The 21,260-nt window shown below is 37.3% G+C and overlaps 1 protein-coding gene across 9 annotated transcripts in view; it reads left to right on the top strand.

The window, feature by feature from the left end:
- RALYL (RALY RNA binding protein like) overlaps window positions 1-21,260 on the top strand; it is a 731,347-nt gene that overhangs the window by 685,905 nt on the left and 24,182 nt on the right. For 6 of the 9 annotated variants that reach the window (XM_012496042.2, XM_030795447.1, XM_030795448.1 and 3 more), the window contains one exon: window positions 5,882-6,054. The exons of 2 other annotated variants lie outside the window; for them this stretch is intronic. In XM_012496042.2, the coding sequence (XP_012351496.1) occupies window positions 5,882-6,054 (173 nt within the window). The remainder of the gene's footprint in view (window positions 1-5,881; window positions 6,055-21,260) is intronic. One more of the 9 variants, XM_030795446.1, reaches the window with a different exon arrangement.

The raw sequence follows: 21,260 nt of genomic DNA, 5'->3' as shown, positions 1-21,260 counted from the left end.
ATTAGAAAACAGCCAAGGTTATAAGATCGGAAATTTTAACTTGGAATTCCAGCTCTTGCACTTATTACTGTGTGACGATGAGCACTTATTTGTGCCTCAGTTTCCCCATGTGTAAAATGATAAATAAGCCTACATTGCAGTATATTTCAAGGACTAAAGTAAATGAATCTTACATGGTCAGCACTTCATAAGCACACACTAACTTATAGCCATTATAAACCTCTTTTTTTTTGTAATCCATAATGTAGGTGTCTTAGAGGTGTCTTTTTACATAAGCTGTTGGCTTTTTGGCTTCTAATTGACTCTTTAAATAAAACCTAATACTCACTTCTCTTTTCACAAAAGAAGTGCTATGGTCATCCATCACTCTGACTTAAAGAAGCCAACAGAGACTCCAAAAGATGCCAGTGTTCGAAGGCAGCCCTCCTCCAGTGAGCACTGGAAGACGTCACATTTCATTTTTCTCTTGAAGACTTGTCAATATAAACACAAACAATTTTCTTCCCAGAAAATTTCAGACCCCACAGTTTACTTTGACTTTGTGTATGGGATTGTCACGTAGAATGTGGCGAGGAGGTTTTTCAGTTTTGTTTCTTTTTAAGTTATCTTGGATTTATATTTTTGTTACCATAGTGTGCAAAATTCAACTGTCACTTTAACTGAAATCAATTTGACACATTTGATATTTATTTTCATTAGTTGATTCCACAAGTCATTAATATATTCAGCAAACACTTAATTTGTGATTAAGGGTCTGAGTTAGCTACCAGGTAAACAAAGATGAATAATAAAAATGTTTCTGCCCCAAAGAAGCTTTAGTGGCAGAGAGAGAAATGCACATACACACAAACACACATACACACTCACACACTCACATTGACAATAAAAAGAGTGATGACTAGAAAAATGACTATGCAAATAAAGAGAATTGTTTAAAGTTAAGAATAAACTAAACAATATTACTCATCTCTAAGAAAAGTAAAATTAGATAATTATTCATAAAAAAAGAACAAGTTGCTTTATCTCTATTTCAGCAACATAATTACTGAATCAAAACTGCCTATTAAACTGTGAACCAACAGTTTAATAAAGAAGATGTGCTTTCATGTGTGATTTTATTCATGGAACCTATCATTGTTTAGTGATTATAATATTTCCCATTGAGATGATGACAAAAGCTATGTTGACTACCTATTACTAACGCACGAGCTGACTGTATTTGTTAAACTCCTATGAATCAATACCATTATAATTAAAGCTTTTTTTCCCTCAACTCAGATAGTGACTTCCAAGCATTTAGCTTTCAAGTTAATGATTGGATGATGAGAATAATATATAGGATTTTTTGCAATGAACTGTATTAATATACCACTGCCTTTGAAATACATCATCAGAATCACATGTATATTGTATGTTAATACAAAAAGTAGAGTAACTATGTCTATGTACTATGTACTGTATTAGTTTGTTCTCATGCTGCTAATAAAGACATACCCAAGACTGGGTAACTTAAGAAAAAGAGGTTTAATGAACTCACAGTTCCATGTGGCTGGGGAGGCCTCACAATCATAGCAGAAAATGAAAGACACATCTTACATGGCAGCAGGCAAGAGAGAGTGAGAGTCAGGAGAAACAGGAAACCCCTTATAAAACCATCAGACCTTGTGAGACTTATTTACTATAATGGGGCCAACCACCCCCATCATTCAATTATCTCCCACCGGGTCCCTCCCACAACACGTGGGTATTATGGGAGCTACAATTGAAGATGAGATTTGGGTGGGGACACAGCCAAACCATATCAGTACTGGACTATGCCTGTCTAAACATAGAACTAAAAAGGCCATATTGAAACCAAAATCCAAAATAATCTTTGTAATGCCTGATTCTTAATGATCAGTAGGGATGAATAATTTTGACTTGGGAAATTTGTCTATAGCAATCAAGAAATAAATATAGATTCAACTCAAGAACTGTTTTGAGCCTGTTACGTTTGTGTGGTCTTTGCAGTTTAAAAAACACAGTCACATCTTTTTCTTCATTAGAGCACACAGCAGCTATTTTTCATGCTTACCTTTTAGAGAAGAAAACTACAATTAATAGGACTAGTAATTAGCAGAAGTATGGATCTCAAACCCTATATCCTTCCTGATACCTTATCTCTTCATGTGCAAGGCATTCAGTGAGGCGTACAGAGCACATCAAAATGTTTTGATAACTGACTTGTATTGTGCTTTTCAGTTTACAAAAGATCAACCTCTATATCATCCTCTTTGAGTGTGACAACGATCATCTGAGGCAATAGCTCAATTTCCAAGAAGCTTAAACACTAATGAGAAGAAGATAAGAAAACAGTAGAACTAACTATAAGACAGCATTTGATCAGGGCCTTGGTTGATCAAAGAGGGAAAGATTACATTCAGCTGGGAAGATCAGGAAAGTCAGCTTTCCTGATACAAGCTGCAACAAATTGATACATGAAGCCAGATGAGGACTATGCATGTTTAAAGTGTGGTCCTACAGGGGTCCTTTGAAAATCTGCTATGCTTCCTTGGCCAGAGATCTTCTAGAGAAAAAATTATATATATATAATTTATAATTTATAAATTATATATATAATTTATATATATAATTTATATTATATATAATTATATAATATAAATATAATTATAAATTATTTATATATATATTTTATAAATTATATATATAATTTATATATATAATTTATATATATATTTTATAAAATATATATATACATACACACACACATATACACATATATACACACATATGTATATATATTACACACATATGTATATATATTACACACACATATATGTATATGTTACTTTCAACATCAAAAAGAGTTCTCAAAGAACAAATACTTCTGGAATCATTAGAGAAGAAATGGATATACTAGGCCAGTTGAATTCCTAATATATGTCAATCTTAAGCAAAAGTCCATATATGTGTTGTAACAAAAAGATAAACACAATGACTTAACATTGAGAATGTTTGGTTTTAAAAAATTTATAAGATTGAAAGCATTTTTCACTGTGTAGAATTGTAAGAATCCCAAATTTCCATTTCTCCCTCTTTCTTGAGGTACCAACACCAGGTCTTGAAAGCTAGGGCATTTCGAACAAGTGGCAGGGTGACATAGAGTGGCAAGAAGTGAGCGGTTTAGATGATGTGTACAAAAACCTCTTTTAGGAGGAAGAGTGGGGGGCCAAAACCAGAGTAGCCACCTCCATTGTACAGTCAAAGGATCAGTGATAGGAGAGGCAACAGAATAAAACAAGAGATGTGATTCATGGTAAAGGATTCAAAACTGTCCAACGCTCGAGCTAGTCAACCTATCACATCATTTTCTCAGTGGAGCCTACTAATAGATGTGTATGTGGGTTAACCTAGGTTACAGATCTAGAATTGTAGAGCATAATGAATGATGTGGAAGGAAAATGAGAATAAAACCTAGAAATCTTCAGTAAGAGTAAAATTGAGAGTGTTTTTGGTCATTCTTGCCTTATTTACCTTCCTTTTAATTCAGAGAACAGTCTTCTCTAGATTAAATGGATTTTTTTTCTTTAGCTCACTTTTACTTCTTAAATTGGATAATAATTTTCTATATTTAGAAAAAATCTTGGTTATATTTTACAATAACAACTTTATAGTCTTCATAGGACTTTCTGTGCTAAATGTTATATAGACATTAGGAAAAATGGGAAGAATTTATGTACTATACTTCCTTCCCTTAGTACATCTGTATATGCATATCAAGATAAAAAGTATAGTTTTAAAAGCAGAATTCACATCCTTACTGCACAAATAGTGTTGTTAAATGGAGAAATTTGAACCTAATAAGTTGATTTTAAAAACATCAAGGCGTGTATAGCTTGTGTCTATTTATATGAAGTAAATGTCTTTCTCTTAATGAAAAAGAGCCTATGTTTTGGTCATGTATGATACCCATAGTAATTATTTCCAGCCTTGGTTTGATCTACTAGCTCTTTTCCTCCTCTGAAACAGAGCCTCAGCCCCATGAGTGTTATTCTGTGATCTCAACAGGCTTCTTGATCTAAGCTCACTGTTGTTGTTATTCCTTCAACATATTCACAGTGAAAAGCATACCGTCTCCCTTTTGTATATAATAGAACACATTTATGTAGTCCTTTATAATTTGCAAAACATTTCCCAAATATATGCTCTGCTCATTCTCACAGTAAAACCCAGAGGTAGGTACAGATGAGGAAAGAATGACTTAATGTGCTTAAAGGACCTGCCCTGAACAAATGGCCAAAACTTAGACTCAAATTCAGTTCTATAATTCTGTGGGTAAGTAACAAAGCTAGAGCTAGAATCTTGTCAGCTAGAGCTCAGAGTAACTAAACTCTGACAACAGAGGCAAGGCACGGCAACCCTCTACTATTGTCTTATTTTCAATAAACTTTATCATTTGGAGAATTAAAATGCAAGAAGGTATAGATACACATTTATTTATAAAAGTATTATTTTAATTATAAACAATTTCTTGGAAAGAATATCTGCTTATTTGCTTATTTGTACATTATATTTATATCAGTTTGTTGATTTACATATTGGTTATGTTTGAAAAGTTTGGTGCTGAGACAAAATGTTTATATCAATGCTCATTTTCCTTTCATCTCACATTATGAAAAAGACCAGAAATGAATACCCTAAAGTTATTTATCTCTATAAACTACTTTTATTGTCATAAATTATCAGTAAATAAGATAAAAAATTAGGCTATTTAAAAACTCAGATCAAAGGATAGACTAATCATCTGATAAAAGATAACGCAGCAAAATTAGTGAAAACAACCAACTTTTGAATAGTCATGAACACATGGGAATAAGTTAGAGAAGGAGGAACATACAATGATCTAATTTATTGGATACCCAACATTTCTTTATATTATCATAGGGGATGAATACCACCCACTGGAGGAAATAATTATGATCCTGTCAGCACAATTTCCATTTGAGCAGGTTTCTATATGGAATGCACAGATCCTGACAACTAGAGGAAATTCTGCTAATGTGGAGTGTAGCTTCGTTTGTTGAGCACTTATTATTTGCAAGTCTCTATACTAACACTTTGATTCACTACACCAAACCCTGAAAGTTTAGGAAATAGTTGTCCTTATTGCGCTGTGGATGAGAAAACTGAGACACATGGAGGGTTAATCATTTCCACTTTGCACACATCACAAAGCTATTAGGTGATGAAGCTCAACTTTGAACCCAGGTTGTCTGACCCCAGAATTTATGTTCTTAACTATTGAAGTTAACCACATCTGTCAACAGAATTTAGACTTCAAAATTTCAGGAGATTATTCACAGACATGTTGTCTGAAAAACAACATATTTGCTTTTGTACTTTTTTCCTCAGTGAGTTTTTGTCTTTTTCACTTAGGTTTGAACTTGTCAATGAATTTTCTCCATCCTGCTTCCTTGAGTGAACAATTTCTATGTTGTATCTGATTTTTGCCATTTGTTTTTGCTCTATTTTCCTCTCAGAAAGATCATCCTTATTAGAAAGCACTATATATAAAATAAAGTAGCCAGAAAGATCAATCAGTTTATGTAAATCTTACTAATTTATATACTACTACCATCTGGATTCCCTAATTTTTGCTAATTCTGTTAAAATAAATATGCTTACATGTAACTGCACATAGAAATCTGTACATGATTTACATGATTGAAAAAATTCAACTTAAAGCATAATATTACCTTACCTTCTATACACCTTTAATAGCATATAGAGTTTACCCTTTCGTAGACTGTTTTTTCATAGTTTATCCAAATGGCTCATGAGCAACCCAAGGTAGTAGTCATTTGCTTTTTCCCCCCCCCAGAAGCTCAGAAGAAGCAATTGGAAGAGAGTCTAGTGCTGATCCAAGAGGAATGTGTGTCAGAGATTGCAGATCACTCTACAGAGGAGCCTGCTGAAGGAGGGCCAGATGCCGATGGAGAAGAGATGACAGATGGGATAGAGGAGGACTTCGATGAAGATGGGGGTCATGAGCTGGTAGGAACGAAACATTTGGTATTCACACCCTTTGGGTAACAACACTAGCATGTTAGCAACTCATTCATTCTAAAATAAGGATTCAATCATTTGGGGCATATTTCTTTTATATGCATATATTTAAGGGAACACGAGTATAGTGCTTTGCATATAATAAGTGCTCAATACTTTATTGCTAACTTAAAATAGGAAGGTCTAAATGAAGGAGCAAAATAAATATCATAGAAGAGATTAGGTATATTTAAAGTCCGAAATGAAAGATTCTCTCCAAAATGCTCCATTGCAAAAGGAACCTTGCATTTATGCAATTACAGTGAACTATATGTGGATATAATATCCTGGTAACAAACTACAATATACTGGAAGATACCTGGGTTACTAACTGACGATAATTATTTATACTATTTGTATGGCCAACAGTCTTGTCTACAGTGTGCTCCCTAAGATGACACTTTGGTAGATGGCCAGTTCACCATTTTCAATGCCTGTACTGCCTGATAATCAGTTATTATGAGTTGGGAATTTGGCTAAGACCTACTATTTACAAGTTGTATTTTCCTAATATTGTAATCATTATACTGCTGATTTCCAGGTGTCATTTCCTGCATAACCACGTCACAGACTTGGTAAATGTATGCTGATGAGGATGTTATTTCTCATATTTTATGAAGCATGAAATTAAATATACTATCTCAAAGGACTAATAAAAATGATATGCAGGCAAGTGTGTGTGTATATGTTGCCAACTTCCAAATATCTATGGACTGATCATGTTAAACTTGGCTTATCCCAGGTAAAAATCAGATTCCAGTTTAATATTGTACCTTTTGTTACTTAACTCATTTTGTCATGGTGCTTGTTTTATCAATAGTTTCCAAGACAGCTGAATTGTATAGATTCTATATTGACTTTTAACATGCCAGCTCTGTTAAAATTTATGGCACCTTTATTATTTTTTGTTTATTTATTTAATTATTTTTGAGACAGAGTCTCACTCTGTCACCCAGGCTGGAGTGCAGTAGCATGATCTCAGCTCACTGCAACCTCCGCCCCCCTGGTTCACACAATTCTCCTGCCTCAGCCTCCTATGTAGCTGGGACTACAGGCGCCTGCCACCACATCCAGCTAATTTTTGTAATTTTAATAGGGATGCGGTTTCACCATGTTGGCCAGGCTGGTCTCAAACTCCTGACCTCAAGTGATCCGCCCACCTTGGCCTCCCAAAGAGCTGGGATTACATGTGTGAACCACTGCGCTCAGCCAGCACCTTCATTTAAACTTTTCGAATATGAACTTTTAACAACCACCCCTATTTCTATGAAAGTCTGTATCAGTTTGCAGAACTTAAGCACCTGTTCTTAGACTGACGTTGATTTCAGGAATCTATTGATTAAGGATTAGAGTGAAGAACAAACAAATGTCCCAAATTGATTTTTTTCCAGTCATTTTGTACTTTCCCAGGCTTCCTCATTCTGGTAAACAGCATCGCCATTCACATAGTTATTAAAACCAAAGACTAAGATCATCCTTGGCCCCCACCTTCATCCTTGTTAATTCTACTTCCAACTCACATCCCCAAAGTTAGTTACAACTCCATGACAAGTACCATGACCCAAGCCACCATCCCTGTTCTTCAGATTTTCCATAATATCTAAACTGGTTTTCTTGCTTCAACTCTTGCCTCATGCAACCCATTCTCCACAGAAGAAGGGTAAAAATCTTTATAAACTATCTCTCAGATAATGCCATTTCCTTGCTTAAAACCCTACAATGTTTTTCATCACACATAGAATCAAAATCCCAAAGAGTGTGAATGTAAGTTGTGATGAGATTAGGTGAAGGATGCCAGTAGAGAGAGAGAACTTGGTGAAGAGAAAGAGAAAAGATCCCCAATGCTGAAAGGAAAGGGATCTAGACCACAAGTATACATACCTGAAGAATCCTCCACTGCAAGTGACTGTGGTTAGTCTGAGGATGTTGTGGCAGGAGTTTGAGGGAATTCAAACACAAACTAAGATAAGTCAGAGAGTGATAACCTCTGGGGAATGAGGAGAGATGGGCACTATCAAAGATTTGAGGGGAATGAAAAAGATTTGAAAAGGCTCCTATGGAAAACACTAAAGATTACTAATTTAGAAAACATAAAGATTGGCAGTGTTAGTAGCCAGTTAAGGTTAAAGATCAAGAATTAAGAGAGTAGTATTTTGCAAACTTTGAGATGTATCAGAACTACTTAGAGAACTTTGTAAAAACACAGATTCTTGTATCCCATTCTGAGAGATTCTGATTCAGTATGCTGAAGGGGGCTCTAGGAATTTGTATTTGTAACATGTTCCTAAATTATACTGATGCTGCTGGTCTGGGATCACACTTTGAGAACTACTGTTATGAAGTCATCTATCTGCCTTTTCTCCATTGGCTTTTATCAGCCCTTATGGAAGCATGAAGAAAGCAAACATGTTCAAAGTTGCATTTTTGTCAGATAGTGCAAAAAAACAACAATAAATAATAAGAGTTGAAGATATTAGTAAAAAAAAAAAAAAGAGTGGCTGACTAGATGGGTCATGGAATCTAACAAACAGGGAAGGAAGGGAACACGGTTGTGGGGGGCAGTTTAAAAATGAGAAAATAGAGGCACAAAGGGAACAAAAAGCCCCTACATATACCATTAAGGACCAGAGAAAGAGGAACTAAATGAATAAAAGAAAAACAAAGTCTGTACTTAGGGACCGAGATATTTCAGAGGTGGACAGTTAGAGATGATGAGATGCTCCATGGGAGGGAGTGATAGAAGTGGGATCAGTACAAAAGTCACAGCAGATGAAGAATGTAAGGAATGAGGGGCTCAGATGCAAGATGAGTCATCTACATGGGCATGAAGTCACTGCAAATATTGGATGAGAGGGTGAAAGAGTAAGACAGTTATTAAAAGGCTGACAAGAAAGAGAAGGCATGGCCAATTTCAGTCCCAGATCTGTCATTATCAGTCCAATTGAACTACCTAACCAAATAACTTCTCCGAGTCTCTCTTGACTTTCTTTTTTACAAAATAGTAAGGCAAGATCAGAAATTTCAAAAACCATTCTGTTTCATTTTTACTCTGAATGCATATGTTTCATAGGAGCAATATGTCTGAAAGAGCAAGGCTTGACGATACAGTCGTGGCAATAAATCCAAACTATGGTGTCTGGACTATACTCTAAATACACAGAAAATAGCTGATTAGAACTGAGCACCTGCCTGGAGGTACTCATCAGGTTTTCTCCCTCAACCTTGGTATTATCATTGGAGGCTTAGGGAACTAGAGATAAATCCTATCTCTATTATATCATTTTGTTTCTAAGACTTGGAAAATAATAAATGAGGAAGGGTTTAACACTCAGTCCTTGCAATCCAGATTGAAACTAAGGAGTCTCTCCTAGTGATTGGCCAACAGAAAGTTCCCTAGTCTGGTGTTCACTGTTATCTCCTTTCCAGGCTACTGAACCAAACCATCCTTGGTTCCCAAAAAGCGAAATAAAAGCACAAATATTTTCTTTTTAGATAATAAAGGGCATCATAGATTTGTACAGCAAAGATACAATATAATTAGAGTTTTTCTCACAAAGAAGAGCTGGTATCCACATGCCCATTTGGCTGCTCAAGGCAAATCCAGAATGCCATTGCAAAAGAATGAACAGGAAATAAGAATTGGATCTGAAGTGAAGGAAATTCAACAAAATGAGCTAGTAGGGTAGCTGTAGATGGTGGTGCCCCTTGTGAGGTGGTGAGAAGCCAAAGATATGAGCACAGACTATCCACATAATGTCTAGTTCTAAATATACACTTAGTGAAATTGATTTCCATGAAGCAATTCTTTCCACTAACATTTGGGAATCTATCATGCGTGCACCAGGTGCTACCAAAAATGCAGGGATAACTAAAGTCATTGCTTTATGTATGAAAGGAAATGTTTAAGAGTATGGCTCCTTGTCTCAAGTAGCTTAGTGTCTTGTAGAGAGAAGACTGATTTCCTGGCTGGGCGTGGTGGCTCACGCCTGTAATCCTAGCACTTTGGGAGGCTGAGGTGGATGGATCACCTGAGATCAAGAGTTTGAAACCAGCCTGGCCAACGTGGTGAAACTTCATCTCTACTAAAAATACAAAAATTAGCTGGGCATGGTAGCAGGTACCTGTAATTACAGCTACTCAGAAGGCTCAGGCAGGAGACTCGCTTGAACCCAAGAGATGGGGGTTGCAGTGAGTCGAGATTGTGCCATTGCACTCCAGCCTGGGCAACAGAGCAAAAACTCTGTCTTCAAAAAAAAAAAAAACAGACAGATGACTGATTTCTTCATGCACAAAAACAGAAAAACGAAACAAAAAAACAACCTTGGACTTTATAAGAAGCCAGCCAAGACTAAAAATCTGTGATTCTACAATAATCTATACCTATATGTTTCAGTAGTGCATAGAAGTCAAAATTTGGATTTCTCTACAGTTAAACTCTCTGTATTGATGCACTATACATACACTAGGAAACCACTACTATAGTCGTGTTTCTGAATAAATGCACTAGCAAGTATTCATTGATTGACCACTGGGGATAAAGAAGGAAAATAAGAAAGATATGAACTAACTGAGGATAAGGGCCACAGACAAAAAATACAACGCAGCATGTCATGGTAAGAACCATATGAAAAGCAGTTTACAGGTGGGGAACCAGACATAGCCACTATGGTCAATAAAGACTCCTGGCAGAAATGGGGTTGGAACTTTACCTTGAAGGATGACAAATTAAAGAAACAACATGTGCTAAAATTGAATAAACGATATTCAAATCATCCTTCATTGTCCCCAGATCATTTTATGGAAAATATATATTTAAAATCCAAAATGCATTAGATAATTCACATTATACATAGGTAGGTAAAGGTGAATTTTAAAAAATAAAACTACTGGAAACTTCACAAATACAACATTTCAAGCTCTTTTATTCTCTCTGTTTGTATCCACCAAATCTGTATTCCCCTTTATATAAAATAACATCATCCAAAATTAAAGTGGCCTTTGCCGTAATGGAAATACTATAGGAAAGCTAGTGCTTAACACAGTGCTAATTCAAAAAAGCAAATGAGCTCTCCTCAGATGTATGAGAAAAGGCTTCTGTGAACACTCTAGGACATTATAAAGCTGTCAGATGTGTTATGGAGCTTTAGGCTAATCTAGTGTTTTCCAAAGTAGAGTTTTTGGTCAACTTGCTCTCAATACTTGGGGTGCTAAAATGCCAACACAGATTATCTCAAGAAGCAGCCCTGGAACCTGTGCTTTATCAAACCAAGGTTTGAAACTACAGAGCTAAACCATCAATTCCCAAAGGAAACTATAGACAAGCAAAACATTTAAATGGATTAAGGAGAATTTGAGTTCTTTTGAATTCTACTTATAATTACTTTTCCTTTTGCTGACTACATGCAATCGAATCAGGCAAATCTAGCAAGAATCCACAGTAGATTTACCTAGGTGAATTGTGTAATACTTAGACATGCAAGCTGAGTACTACATTGTACTACTTCTTTCAGGATTTAACAAAACATTCAACTAAGCAGTAAGTCACCTGGGCTTACCAGGTATTGAATTTCTATGCACACTGGAGAAGGTCTGAACCTCGAATCCAATCCTGCAGTTGAAGACAACTCAAAGCAAACATTCTGGTACACCATTGAAAAACTGGAATGCATAAAGCATTCTGATCAATATTCTTGGTCTTTCTTTATGAGAAAGACTGAAAATGTCTCCTTTTTGAGACTTTTTGTTTCTTTCCTAATGAAGCCCTTCACCTGGATGATCCCCCTTATCAACTGTGCTTCTCTTTCTTTTTCTTATCATTTTGAATGAATGCTGGCTACAGGACAAACAAGAACTTGTGAGACATGTTCCACAAAGGTAGTGCCAACTGAATTAGTTAGAATTATAAATTACAAGGAAGAAAGTATTACTCAATCTGTTGGATTTTGGCATGTATTTTAGCACAGCATTCAAAGACCTTTATCTTGAACTCTATCAATCCATCATATGCTATCTTTCCTGTCCTACTGAGAATAGATATTGAGGGCATAAAGACAGCAGTACCATTATTTGGATGGAGTTAGGGATAGGATGAACAGCCTTGGTGCATGTGTCCTGCAATTGACCTGGCCTAGGTGACCTGCATGGGTCATGCATGCCCACTGGCCAGCTATTGTCAACAGAAATGGGATATGACTCAGCCTTTGATGTGAGAGAAAGTGTGTAATAAGCAGATATCTCTGCTTCCAGCTTTACACGTGGAATCCTGTCTCTTCAAGGGCTCTGATCCCTTTATAATAAGTGTCCCCTCTTATTTCAGACTTGCTACTCTTGGCATCTCACTTGATTTCAATCATTTTTATTTTAGTTAAAGAACTCTGCCATTAAGGCAAAATATTTCCTGGAGGTTGGATGGCTTAACTGTTAGAAACAAGAGCTCTGCCTGCAGTCTGACAGAAGCATGTTCAAACTCCCATGACTTTGAGCAAGCCACTTACCTGTGCCTTCACTGGCTTTAGTTTTTCCATCTATAAAAGAGGGTTGACAATAATATCTGTCTGGCTCACAATTGCCATGAGGAATAAATGAACTAATGTCTAAAAGGCACATACTTGGCACAGAGTAGGCATTTTGTGCTACTCTGTAGTTACTTAATCTGTTTGATTTTGAATTTTGTTTGATTTTTGTATTTTAGCACAGCATTCAAAGACCTTCATCTTGAACTCTATCAATCCATCATAAGCTATCTTCCCTGTCCTACTGAGAACAGATATTGAAGGCATGAAGAAATCAGTACCATTATTTGGATGGAGTTAGGGATAAGATAAACAACCATGGTGCATGTGTCCTGCAATTGACCTAGTCTAGGTGACCTACTGCACTACGACAAAAAAAAAAAAAAAAAAAAAAAAAAGACTTAGCAAAGTCAGAAAGACTTTGCTAAGTCTTTTTTATGTTGTAGAGCATTTGTATCCTCTTACATATTTTTTTCCAAAGTCAGAAAAACCTTGCCAAGTCTTTCTGTTTTTATTGTAGGGCATTTTTATCCTTTTGCATATTTTCTGGTTTGTGTGTTTGTTTCTTTGTTTTGAGACAGAGCCTCTTTCTGTCACCCAAGCTGAAGTGCAGTGGCGTGATCTTGGCTCACCACAACCTCCACCTCCCAAGTTCAAGTGATTCTCCTGCCTCAGCCTCCTAAGTAGCTGGGATTACAGGCACCCACCACCACGCCTGGCTAATTTTTGTATTTTTAGTAGAGATGGGGTTTCACCATGTTGGTCAGGGTGGTCTCTAACTCCTGACCTCAGGTGATACACCCACCTCGGCCTCCCAAAGTGCTGGGATTACAGGTGTGAGCCACTGTGCCAGGCCTGTATTTTGTGTTTTATTGTCCTACTTAACTTCATGTAGTTAATTTTGGTGACCTAAATGTTTCCATGCATTTCCAGACATGGGATAAATTAAGTCACAGTTATATTAATAATAAAAGTCTACTGGCTTTATATCAGCCTCTGCATAGCTGCAATACCTTGCCACTCCCTCACAATCTCTCCCAGCTGCTTCTGGGAGTCCCAGAAAGTATCTCACCTGTGCTCAGGAGCATATCTGATGATGTGCTTCTTCTGCCTGCCCACTACCTGCCCTCCCCCTTGAGGATGCAGCCTTGCCACAGCCTTTGCTGCTGCCTTTTGTGAGAACCAGTATGACTCTCTCACACTCAGAGGTGCAGGACCCACAAGGTGCAGTTGGTGCAAGATCCCTTCAGGTCTCATTGTGCCAGAGAAGCCACATCAGATTCCACATTAAAGTTGCAAGGACAATGCCCTGTCCCCAGCTCTAAACTGGAAGTTGTCACCAAGACCCCAAGTAACACAGCTTAAAGCCTGAACCGTGAGTTCTACTATAGAGCAAAGCAGCTACATGAGCTACTGACTATTTTGCAGTAACTCCCTGCTTCCGGCTTTATTCTTCTGCAGATTGTTCTCCAAAGAGCTGCCAGTTTGGTTGTGTTAAAGCTTTAGCCAGGCTATTTCATTGTACTTAAAACTCTCCAATAACTGCCTACCTCGCTTGGAATAGACATCTAAGTCCTTACAGTGATCTACAAAATCTTGCGTGATCTGGCTCCTAGTTCTCTCCAGTTCACCCCACATCAGCTCTGTAGCTTCCAGGCACACACAGCTTAGCTCCTGTTTCAAGGCCTTGGCATTTGCTGCACCCCTGAATGTGGGGACCAGGAGAACAGAGGGCAAATTATAAAAGGTCTTGATGCTTTGCTAAATGTTTGAAGTTTATTCCACAAATTTCATATAAGTAAACCTGTACCTACCTGTACATAAGAGAGAATTGGAATGCAATACAACCTCGTGGTCTGATGCAAATTTTTTGGAGTCAGATAGAAATAGGGTCTCCAGATTTGGCAAATAAAATACAGGACACTCAGTTAAAGTTTCATTTCAGATAAATAGTAAATGATTTTCTAATATAATCATGTCCCAAATACTCCATGAAATGTACCAAAAAGTGTTATTTAATTTGAAATTCAAATTCAACTGGGTTTCCTGTATTTTATCTGGTACCCCTACATAGAAATGGAATTGAATACTGGCCTTGAACAAACTATTTAACTTCTTTCAGCCTTGGTATGAAAATAGAATAATAATACCCACCTCACGGCGCTTTCGTAACGATTAAAAAATATAATGCATGGACTGCACTTAACAAAGTCACTGGCACAAAGTAAACAAGTAAATTGTAGCTGTTGTTATCATTATTGCTATTGTTATGATCATCTCATTTTGCCAGTGAAGCTTTCAATAAAACATTACATTTCTAGCAACATAATCTTCATATGAAACTTTGTATTTTTAAAAACCCTGGATTATTCAAATTTATTTAAAAAAGCACTTTTTATTTGATAAGAAAGACTTCAGGAAACAAATGTAATATTCTGAGAAGAATTATGATTTGATTTCAGCTTGTTAAATTTTTATTTGATTGTATAGCTCTCAGCACATTCAATTCAAAACAATTTATTTTTAAATTCTATTCTTATGGCTTCTTTTTAAATAAAGATAACACTAACAGTATCCTGTGATGATATAGGGCTTTTGCTTCAGTTTTTGCTATAGATTTGTTCTCTGGCTCATGTGATCTGGCCATGAATTTAGTAACAGATGGTAACTTGTGGTTTTATGAAAACCGAGTATGTGAGAAGCCTTACATATCACATTTTCTTTAGTCACCCAGACACTTATTCATTAAAACAACAACCGAAAGAATTTTTAATTAAATAGTGGAAACTCAGTAATGTGCCAGATATTGTTGGTTGCTTAAGATTCAAAGAATAAGACCTACTGGTTTCTGGTTTCACAGAGCTCTCACTGGGTAGAAGAGAAGATATTGCAACCAGAACAAATAAATAAAACAGTATGATAGGTAAAAAATGTCACATAAGTCATGCAATCGGGTGTGGGAAGTGAGATGATAGAGCAGACTTCACAAAATCTGTGTAACATTCTAGTTGGTTCTTGAAGAATGAAAAAATGTATACAAAGTAAAAAAAAAGAATTAGATGGCATTCCACACAGAGAGAACAGAGTATATACAAGGAAGAAAGGTATGAAAGAAGTGGGGAAGTTGCCAGTTTAGTTTGGCTAAAGCAGTGGAACTCAGAGGATGGCCCAGAACCAGCAGCATCGTATGTGGAATATTTGTTAGAAATGCAGATTCTCAGGCTCTAACCCAGGCTCACTGGATCAGAAACTCTGGGGTGGACCCCAGTCCCCTATGTTTTAACACGCATTCTAGGTGATTGTGGTACCTACTGAAGTTTGAGAACCCTGAAGTACAACAGTAGAGTTTTCAAAACTGAGTGCACATGACATCACTGAGGGTGCATCTTTCATAAACACCAATGACAGGGACCACAAGCCATAACGATTAAATCAGAGTTTCAGAAGGTGGAGCCCAGACCAAAAGTCTAAAGATGTTTTACTGTGCAGCCAAGGCTGAGAACCGCTGGGATAGGCACATGGTACATGAAGAAAAAAGGGCAAATAGACCCTTCACCAGAGGTAAACGCATGAAAACTCACTCAAAATCATCAGTCTTCAAGAAAGTACAAATTAAAACCACAATAAGGTAATACTGCACACCTTCACTCAGACTGACCAAAATTGGCTGCTATAACTAAATGCTGGCAAGGAAGTGGAGCACTAGTGTATCATTGCAATTAAATAGACAGAGGTCGCCTGAAGGGTAAGGGTGAGGGGCAGGGATTGACTTTCCTGAAATGTCATTCCATACCTGATCCTGGTGAACATCCACTTTTATTTCACTACTCGGTTTTATCTGGAAACCTTCCTGAAATTTCAAGTTACTCAGGCACATCCTCCACAACTCCCGCAAACCTCTGTTAGGACACTTCCTTCAGTGCTGCTACCACTTTTTAAAATGTCTTTCTCTTCAACTAGATTTAAAACCGTTTGAGCCAGGGTTTTCTTTTTTCATTGTGGATCCCTCAGGCATAGCACAGTATCTGGCATTTGTATGGGGATGGATGAGTGAGTACACTGAGGGATGTTGGGTTACCTGATGATTTTGACACAGTGTGTCATGCCTCCATGCATTTACATATGCTGTTGCCTCTGCCTGGAATAACCCATTCTACCCTTTATTTTGTCTGTCTGGCAAAAACATCTCCTCTCTTAAAGATCATCATTCTGTGTCACCCGTTCCATAAATCTGTCCCCCAACAAGGACACATCCATTTGGATTTGCTTCTTTCTTTAGGCCATGCTTTGTACATAGCTCCTCATACTTAACTTACTATATTGTAATTAATGATTTTCCTTCTTTCTGGATCACTGATTTGTAAATTTCTCGGGGGTTATTTTACTTTGTGTTTTTCCTCAGTGTAGTGCTTAGCATATGTTAATGTTCATAAATATTTGTTAAAGAAAGAGAGAGGAAAATGTCCTCAGATTACCTCAAACATATTATGAGCATTTTAAGCACATTTTTATTGTCTGTCATAATCAGATTGTGTTCTAAGTATGACTTTTGTGTGCATCCCCTCTGTGCTTTTGAGGATTATTATACAAAGCATGGAAGCAAACAGTTTTCATTATAGCTTAATCACCAGGTCATTCAGGCAGCAGCCTGAGTCTTGAAGGCACTGAGGAGGAACAACAGAAGGAGGCTTAAAACCAACACATCAAAGTCAACACAGCAGTATTGACTCTATCATGTTGGTTTTCAGTGGTTCTGAAATATTGTCTCCCGCGAGTGATAGAAATGCAAATTTGAAGTAACCTGAATTTAGTTAGCAAAGCTGGAATGCTGACTTATAAAACAAACCAGAAAATAAGACTTCCTCTCACTCCTGATCTACAATTTTTAAAGCCAAAAGAGTCCCAAGTTCATAAGAAAGTAAATTTCAGAGGATTCAAAACTAAAGTATGCCCAGATAAGTAAGATAGATGCTCTGATTTCAACTGCAGCTATCAGTGCAGCTATCAAACAATGTGATCATTAAAAAACAGCCTTTAGTTCTAAGGATTTTTGAGATGTTAAGAGTATTGTGGTAGATACACAATTTTCAAACAGCCTCTCGTGATGTTAAAAGCCAAATAACAAATCTAGATTATAGATCCAAACAAAATAAAATATTTTCACCATTTCTGAGTTTCTATACAGAGGATAACACAGGAGGAAGAGAACAGAAAGATTCTGGAGTCCTTTGGAAATGAGAAGCAGCTTAAAAATAAGCTTTAAATATACAAAAATAGGAAAAAATAGTTACTTTTCTAAAAATGCTATAATGTGTTAGAGGAAAATGGAGCAATCTAAAGTCTTAATTCTGTGAGATTTCAAAAAGCTAATCATGAAAGTAGTTAGAAAAATAAAACAATTCTGCCAACAAAAAGACCTCTCCCAGCTGGGCACGGTGGCTCATGTCTGTAATCCCAACACTTTGGAAGGCCGAGGCAGGCAGATCACCTGAGGTTGGGAGTTCGAGACCAGCCTGACCAACATGGAGAAACCCTCTACAAAAAACAGAAAAAAATTAGCCAGTCATGGTGGTACATGCCTGTAATTCCAGCTACTTGGGAGGTTGAGGCAGGAAAATGGCTTGAACCAGGGAGGCAGAGGTTGTGGTGAGCCAAGATCGCACCATTGTACTCCAGCCTGGGCAACAAGAGCGAAACTCAAAAAAAAAAAAAAAAAAAACACTCTCCCTATCAATATAGTAGGAAAACAAAATTTTTTAATTGCATAAGCAGTAACAAATGTACAAGCATGTAAGGTAGCACCAAAGTGACCACAATGTTAGTGTCAAAGCAAAAATAGCAATGGATGAAGTTAAACAGGCAAGGAAGATTTCATTTAAGACTGTTTCAACAGAAATCAAGACTATTGTAATAGACAGATTGAACTCAGCTCTGCTGAAACAGGCAGGAGAGTTTTTAAGCACTGGGGTAACTAGTGGAAAAGTACTGGAGGATGGTAGCGGAAGGTTGGTCAGTGTAATTAGGCCATCTGTGTTTGCTAATTGCTGCTTATCTAAGTTAGGTTCACACCTCCCACAGAGACTAGAGATAGAGGTTGCTTCTTAGTTAATGATTACAGTTAAAAGGAATGATTCCAGGTCCTTAAGAAATATATTCCTGGGTTTATACAACTGGCAAGAAGCTGGGGGAAGATTTATATCTCCAAGGGGCAGAGGGAAAATTTACAAATATAATTTTTCTAAAGTAAATGCTCTAAGAAAAGGGAGGTCAGGAGCCTATAGTCAGGAAAAACTCGGTCTAAGGTTTTGTCAAGCCCTCTTGGTCATCAGGACAAAATCTCACACATTTTATTTGGCCAAACAGAAGAAAGGACAATTATTTCCCCAAGAGACAAAAAATCGTACCTCATGACAGTTTTCTGAACAGCTCTTAAGAGATCTCAGAGGTAATTCCAGAGCTACATTTTTACATTTGGCAAGTAAAAAACAAATCTAGACTTAGTAATGAGAAACTTATTTGAAAGGGCTATTGCAAGGGGGAAGAGGGAGTATTGCAATAGGGAGAATGCTTTGGCCATGAGATCTGCAAGCATCTCAAGTACTAGGCAAAAGGGTTTCTCTTTTATAAGAGGAGTAAACAAAATTAGAAAGAACCCAGGGTGGAGAAGTGGGATGAAAGATTGGCATACTGAGTAAATATATCAGAGGATGTTTTACCCTGAAGCCAGCATAATTTCCAGGAGGGCCCTTAAAGAGGGGATGGATGCTGGCTCAGGCTGAGGAGGGACTGAAGTTTGGGGTCCTGGGAGAAGGAGAGACTCTTATTTGATTAATAAGCATTTTGTTCTCATTGACCAATGGAGACAAAATAGTTCAGTTAGTCATGTATGAGGGCAAGAGTGGGAATTTGGAGGATCGGTCTGGCCTTATCATAGGTAAATAAGCAGGTGTGAGTCTTATCTAAATCAACTGGAGAAGGGTGGTTCTTTGCAGTAAGCCATTTCCCAGAACAAAAGGTTTCTTAACTATCCTAATGAGGTTCACATAAAATTCAACATCATCACATATCCAGAGGTTATTTGACTCACAATCTTGGAAATGTGTTAGGCCATCCTCACATTGCTATAAAGAAATACCTAAGACTGGGTAACTTACAAAGAAAAGAGGTGTAACTGGCTCACAGTTCTGCAGGCTGTACAGGGAGCATGATGCTGGCATCTCCTTAGCTTCCGAGGAGGCCCCAGAAGTATAATTACGGCAGAAGATGCAGCAGGAGTACGCAGGTCACATGACCAGAGCAGGAGCAAGAGAGAGAGAGCTAGGTGCCACACACTTTTAAACAGACAGATCTCACAAGAAGTCACTCACCATTGTGAGAACGGCACCAAGAGGATGGTGCTAAACCATTCATGAGAAATCCTCCCCCATGATCCAATCATCTCCCACCAGATCCCACCTCCATTACTGGGGATTACAATTCAACATGAGATTTGGACGGAGAACACATATTCAAGCTATATCATGTGTCTACATTGTAATCACTGGAGAATGGGCTTAATCCCTAATAAAATTTATTTTGATGTCAAAGGTAGGAGGAAGGACACAGATTCACCGGGTCTCCAAATAGACACTCTAAGAATGGGGAAATGGGAAGTCAGTGTCTTGGCCTTTTATAATGGAGAAAATCATTTCCATTTGCCCTTACAAAGTGCAGATACACATTTATCGATTCAGTTATTTGGGTTTCAGGTTCAGATGAACAAGCCAAATCACTGAGTCTCTGAGGCTCACTTCCATATCTGTTAAAGGAAGTTTTTTTGGGTTACTGAAAAGATTAAATAGGATCATGTTTATGAAAATCCCTGCTATGGGATTTTGTATGTCAAACTTACTATTTTCCTCAAGTAACAAAATTTAGTGGACATGCCAATTATAGGAAGTTTTAGTAACATTGAAAGAAAAAACTTAAAATGATTTGGTGGCCAGGCATGGTGGCTCATGCCTGTAATCCAATACTTTGGGAGTCCAAAGTGGGAGGATCACTTGGGCCTAGGAGTTCGAGACCAGCCTGGGCAACACAGCAAGACTCTATTTTTTTTAATGATTTGATTATGGTGTTTATGCATACCCCTTGTAACCTTTATGGTCTTAAAAGTCTAGAATATTTTATTAGTAATCTTGTATCTCACATCAAGACACTCTTTTGAGGTATTCTCTGTTGAGCTGGGGTATAGTGTAACACCAAATCATTTGACATTGCTGAGAAAAGTTGCAGTGATTTCAAATTTGGAGGAAGTTATTTTCATTTATATGGGAATACTAAGAAGAAAGGAATTAATCAAGATAAAACAGATGATACATAATTATCTTATTTAAAGAGAAGGGTTTGTCATTATTTAGCCATAAATACTCTGACCACAAATTCTAGATCTTTGTATTTTGGTCTTTTGAATCCCACCCCATCCCCAACCCTAATCTTCACCCTTTGGTACCTTAGTCTCCTCACATTGCCCTAAACACAGAGAGATAGACTAGACCACTTACAGGCAGGTGACTGAACACACACACATAAGAGGGAGTTCTATCGGGGAGAAGTGGCATCTTCTGCCTGCCCAGGAGGTAACTCCCATTGTTCTATAAGGAT

Source organism: Nomascus leucogenys, chromosome 16, assembly GCF_006542625.1.
Source record: "Nomascus leucogenys isolate Asia chromosome 16, Asia_NLE_v1, whole genome shotgun sequence".
Classification (NCBI taxonomy): domain Eukaryota; kingdom Metazoa; phylum Chordata; class Mammalia; order Primates; family Hylobatidae; genus Nomascus; species Nomascus leucogenys.
This window is presented reverse-complemented; position numbering and strand designations above follow the sequence as displayed.